Source organism: Phaethon lepturus, unplaced genomic scaffold (genome assembly GCF_000687285.1).
Source record: "Phaethon lepturus isolate BGI_N335 unplaced genomic scaffold, ASM68728v1 scaffold52272, whole genome shotgun sequence".
In the NCBI taxonomy this organism is placed as follows: Eukaryota; Metazoa; Chordata; class Aves; order Phaethontiformes; family Phaethontidae; genus Phaethon; species Phaethon lepturus.
The window spans coordinates 10492-15719 of NW_010522206.1; the positions used below are offsets into that span (position 1 = coordinate 10492).

Consider the following 5228-nt stretch of genomic DNA (forward strand, 5'->3'; position numbering starts at 1 on the left):
CCTGGGATGCTGCCATGATACACTTTAAAAGTTAATAGTGCCCCTTCTAACATTTTAAAAACAGAGTGCCTGGTGTTGTATGTGATGGAACATCTACGTTCTTGGCTACAGGAAACCACACAGAAATCTGGTCCCTCGGACACCGATTTCTGTGCAGCAGAGACGCTTGCAAACACATCGGCTTCTTTGCCCCTTCCCGATGTATGAGAGCTACTGCAGACAGCATCAATGTCAAGCACGGATGATCTTTGTCAGACACTGAGTACGCAGGCAGACAGCCCACACGCGAGGCTAGATTTTGTACAAAAAGCTGGGAACATAGTCAAATCTGAGCAGAGGGTTCATCCCTTGGCCGGGTTCCTGAATGTACTGCAGCTTCAGCAGCTCAGCTAAATACTGTACAATTTTGATATCTTCATTGGCAAGGCCCAGCTGAAGCTTCAGAAAGTTCATCCTGCGATTCACAACGGATTCGTCTGGTTCCCTTTCACTGATGGGAAGGTGCAAATGGTGGCAGAAGGTGAAGAGGAAGGCTTTTGAACACAGCTGGGTGAGGATACTTTGGACGTGCATATAGTAGGTACTTCCTCGTTTGATCTGCGTGCGGTGGTCTGCCAGCCGGGACACCAAGGTGCCTTTGTAAAGCGGGCAGCGGAGAGTCTTACTGTCGGCGTCCAGAACACTGACGTACCGGCTGTATCGGCTCAGGGCGTGCAGCACGTTCACCCCAGCAGGCGACGCCATCCTGAAACAGCAAGGAGAGAGGTCATGGCTGGAGGGGACCATATGGTTAAGCAGCAGACTGTGTCCCTGCCCCTATATTGCACGTACTTTCTCTCTAGCTCATGAGCTGGTGCAAGAGCCTTTGCGAGCAAATGAAGTCTAACACGGAAGAGAATGGCCAAATAGTCTCTGCAGCCTGACGGATCCCAAGGAAACCTCGACTCCCTGGATCCCCACGTGCACTGATCCACACTGTGGGTGCGCTACTTCATAAACCACCGTGCTTTGGGGCAGCTTCCTCCCTCGGTGACATGAGAGAGAATGATAAGACATCTCTGGTGAACAGAAGCAAGTCTTGCAGCAGCTGGTAGCTTCTGGATGTGACGACGAGGACTCAGCAACCCAAACCAGACCCCCCCCCAGGCCTTGCCAAGAGCTCCGCTTTCCCCTCACATCTCTGTTTTGGGAGGGAGCTGCTCCGTGGTTGTCAAAGCCCTGAGCGGAGCAAAGCCTTCTGCCCTTCCTGCAGAAAGGGAACCATCCTTAAACCAGAATATTCCCTGGCTAAGCCTGGGCATTTTTCACTCAAGTGCAAACCCACAGCACGTTCACAACATACAATTATCCAACAAGCCTAAATGAATGTTATTTAAATGCAAATTACAAGCCTACGCAAACTCTACCTTCTATTCCTCATTTCTGCATGGTTAAAGTCACGTGGTTGAGATACAGCTCCCAGCCTCAAACCAGGAGCCCCAGCTGGTGGTGTAAGGGCTGCCCCTGTGCCCAGGCAGTGTCTGGCCTTAGAAGCCACAGCACCCTTACCAGAATAATTAATTTAGCTTGCAAGTTGCTTCCCAAAACCCTTGTTCAAATGGTTTGCTGAAAGCACCCACATTAAACTCAACACTTAATTAACATTCCACAGAGGACAATTTAAATGATTGACCCAAGTTACAAGCAGTTCTTAAAAAAAAAAAAAAAATTACTTTTGTTTACAAAAATTGCATCTAACCACGAACACTGAGCAACAAGTAAACACTTGGAGCTTTTAAAAACCTCACCGACAGAGAAGTTTGGGAGCAGCTGTGGCAGAGCTGTCATCCTGCCCCACAAGCACAGAAATGAGGGTAAACTCACAGCTTAGGATTATTTTGTCATCCACAATGCAATACTCAACAGCCCATAAAACAGATTCCTGTATTTTGATTTTCATGCTGCTCAGAAACAGTCGGTCAGAAGCTATTCCAGCCCGGCTCTGAGCAATGGGCTGCCACCCTGACTCACGTTTTCCACGTCAGTGACAGCAATGGCCATGCCCTGTCATACCTGCACCCGAAGCGCCAAACACATCCTGGTAACACACAAAGAAAATCCTTTTCATAACAGCAACGGAGGCAGGGTCAAAGTCTTAAGAGCTGAGCAATCGCTGTTTGCTAATATAAACTACGAAGTCACATTCCAGGACTGTGTGTCGGGGAAGGGGTGCTTGCTTTTGTGATGGTCCTCACCCTGAGCAGAAGTTGCCTCTGCATCTCAACTGCAATTCCAACACCACAGCCTGCACAAGTTCTGCAGATCGTTTTTCCTATGCTAAGGCTTGTTATAAATAAGTCTTTGTCCATCTGCAGCCCCTCAAAGGGAGCCCAGCAGCTCTGCAGGATCTGCACCTCTGCCCTTCCCCACAATACCTGGCCAGCACACCCTCGGCAGCACAGCCCAAGGCGCTAGCACTCCAATTTCTGACCTACCGATCTCATCGACAGTGCCTCATCTCTTCATCAGGGTCCACAAGGAAAAACCCTCCCCGTATCAAAGCATCCATTTCAAAAACAAAATTCTAGCTAGAAATGTCAGAAGAGTTTTAGCAGGGAAAGCAGAGCAGACAAGGAGACTCCAGGACCAACCAGGAAACCAGCAGGACTCGTGTTTGTTCTGTGTTTTGTCAGGCTAAGACCTAAACCAGAGGGGAACCTCCCGTCCAAATAACTAGTATGAACCAGGCAGCAAGTGGCCAGCAGGTATTTTAAGAGATTAACTTGCAAGTGAGGCTGGATATAAAGAGAGAGACAAATCTACAAATCTGTCCCCTTCCACAAATACATCCCATAAGCCAAAATTCATGGCAGCTGCATAGGTAATTAGACACAGACCTCCTCTGCACACCAGTTCCCCTCTGAAATCCTCACTTAGAAGAAGTTTTTATCATGCACCTTGACAGTGATAAGCAAACAGAGCCTAGATATTTACCTCTGGAGTCCAATCAGCTTCCATCTCTGGAAATCCACAACGTGCAGAGGGGAAGTGACCCAGTGCTTCACGGGCTTGGCATAAATGCCGCAGTTCGGCACGAAGATGGAGAGCGCCGTCACAAGCTTCTTGACTATCGCTTCCTCTTCCCCCAGCACGATCAGGGTCCTTCCGCTGAGCAAGGAGTAGATGGCGGGGTGAGCGAAGGGGTACTGCCTGATGAACCGCAGTGCGTTCTGGCCAGCCTTTTTTTTGTGCCTTTCACTCGCCTGACAGGCGAGATGAGCTGGAGAAGGGGTCCTGTCAGAGCATGTGGAAGCAGCGCTGCTGATATAGCTCGTGGAGTCCGAGCACTCATCCAGGCTGCTCTTACTGACCTCCCTGCAGCCTGTCAGGTAGCGCGAGTCAAGCTCGTAGGGAAGGAGCCCGCCTGAGATGCCGTCGTGGGAGGGGAAGGCCCCAAAGCTCCCGCGCAGCCCCTGCTTGGCCTGATGGTACGGCTGCGGGGGGATCCTGACCACCCCGTCCTCATCGCAGGGCTTCTGTCCCAGGTCAGGCAGAGGCTCAAGGAAGTTGGGACTCTCCTTCCCAATACAGCAGGCAGAATCAACCTGCACTAAGTTTTCCTGTTTTGAAATGTCCTCCTGCTCGTCAGCGTTGTCCGAGTTTAGTTTAGGGGTGAAACGAAGGCCTCCCTCTTCATCATCCACATAAGGTTCCTCGTTAATGGCACTTGGGTAGCTCGCTTTGAAATCTTCTGGGATGAGCGACTCGGAGGGACACGTGCTGAGAACCTCGATGCTGTCCTCGCTGACAGTCCGTCGGCTGCCCACCTTGCTCCTGCCCGCCTGGGGACTGGGGCTGACAGGTAGGCTGGCCTGGCTCTCCGATTTTGTCAAGCCAGATGCAGACTTCTCCGTTCCAAGAACCTCGATGCTCTCACCGCTACTGATGCTGCCTTTAATATCTGCATCGAGATAGTCCAGGTTCTCCTGGTGTTCAAACATCACGGACTCGGTCATTTTGGGTTCTTGAGAGTCCTCGATTTCCTGCTCCATCTTGATGGGCACACACTCCACACTTGACTTGTAGGATCCCAGGTTGATGACCACTTTAGGAGCAGAGGACTCTTCCGAACACTTTCTATTGACGGCATCTTGACTGAGCCCCTGGCAGCCTCTGTACTGTTTTTCAGGTGGTTTTTCATCCAGAAAAGATACATCCTCAAAGAGGAAGTTAGTTACGCTTTGTTGCTTTAAGAGTGCCCTACTGATCTGGTCTGTTAGGAGGTAGCATACATCACCTCTGAAAGTCCTCTCAATCTGATGCAACTGGTCAAGAGTTTGGGTGAAAAAATAAATATCGCAGAGTTCCTCCAGTGTCTTCAGCTTCTTGTCAAAGCATTTGGCAGATTTTGCTTTGATAAGCTTAGGGGTATAGGACGGCACGTGGGCATAAAGGTGCGTTTCACCAGGCTCAGCAAGTTCAGAGGTAGTCAGGTCCTGATCGCAGCCTGAGCTGGCCTGATCCAGCACACACTCTGGCTCGTAGGGATGGAAGTCAGACTCCTTCAACTTCCTGTAGGGATACGATCTGATTTGTTTCAGCAGATCTTGGTGCTCGATGATAGACTTCTCCACGCTGGCCAGCTCGTTGGCCTTCTCAATGGCTTGGGTTGTGTAATACCCTTTGTCATTGGCTTTCTTCTGTATCTCAGTTTCGTTGTGCAGGACAGTCCTGGTGTAGTCAAGATCTTTCAGTTTCTTTTCCAGTTCGTTTGCAAAAGCTTTCCTGTTCCCTGTCTTTAGGCATTCGGAGGCTTTAGAGAACTCAGCGGAGAGTTCCTGAAATTGCTGCATGATTTTGTGCTCATCAGCAGAAATGTAGGCCATGCAGAAGGGCCTCACGAAACCCCTGGCTTCGAGGTCATACAGAGTCAAATGGTGGACGTAGGCAAAGGCCCCTTCCTTCGAGTCCCCCAGCACCACTTTGGAGTCCTCCACGAAGTTCAGCTTTGGGTAGGCAGAGCCGGGAGGGTGCCCCACAAAAGAAGCCTGGTAATCCACAGACATGATCCGAAGGGAAAAATAATTGAGATCGAAAGTGCCCGACACTTTGGCGTCATCAGGGATGGTCAGGAGGGGCTGGGGCCCCACTTGCTCCGAGAACTCGGAGATGAGGATGAAGTCCCGGGTGAACTTGGAGCTGGCAACCTTGGCCCAGGGGTTGACGCCGTGGCTGGCAAAGGGGAAGAG

The 5228-nt window shown here is 50.6% G+C and overlaps 1 protein-coding gene across 1 annotated transcript; it reads right to left on the reverse strand.

Annotated features, from left to right (window-relative positions):
- Positions 1–291: 291 nt before the first annotated feature.
- SMCR8 (Smith-Magenis syndrome chromosome region, candidate 8) lies at positions 292–5222 on the reverse strand (the record flags this gene model as incomplete). The annotated part of the gene is made up of 2 exons (XM_010281737.1): positions 292–745; positions 2974–5222. Coding segments are annotated over 2 exons (2703 nt in total), but the record flags the coding sequence as incomplete, so codon positions are not given.
- Positions 5223–5228: the final 6 nt, after the last annotated feature.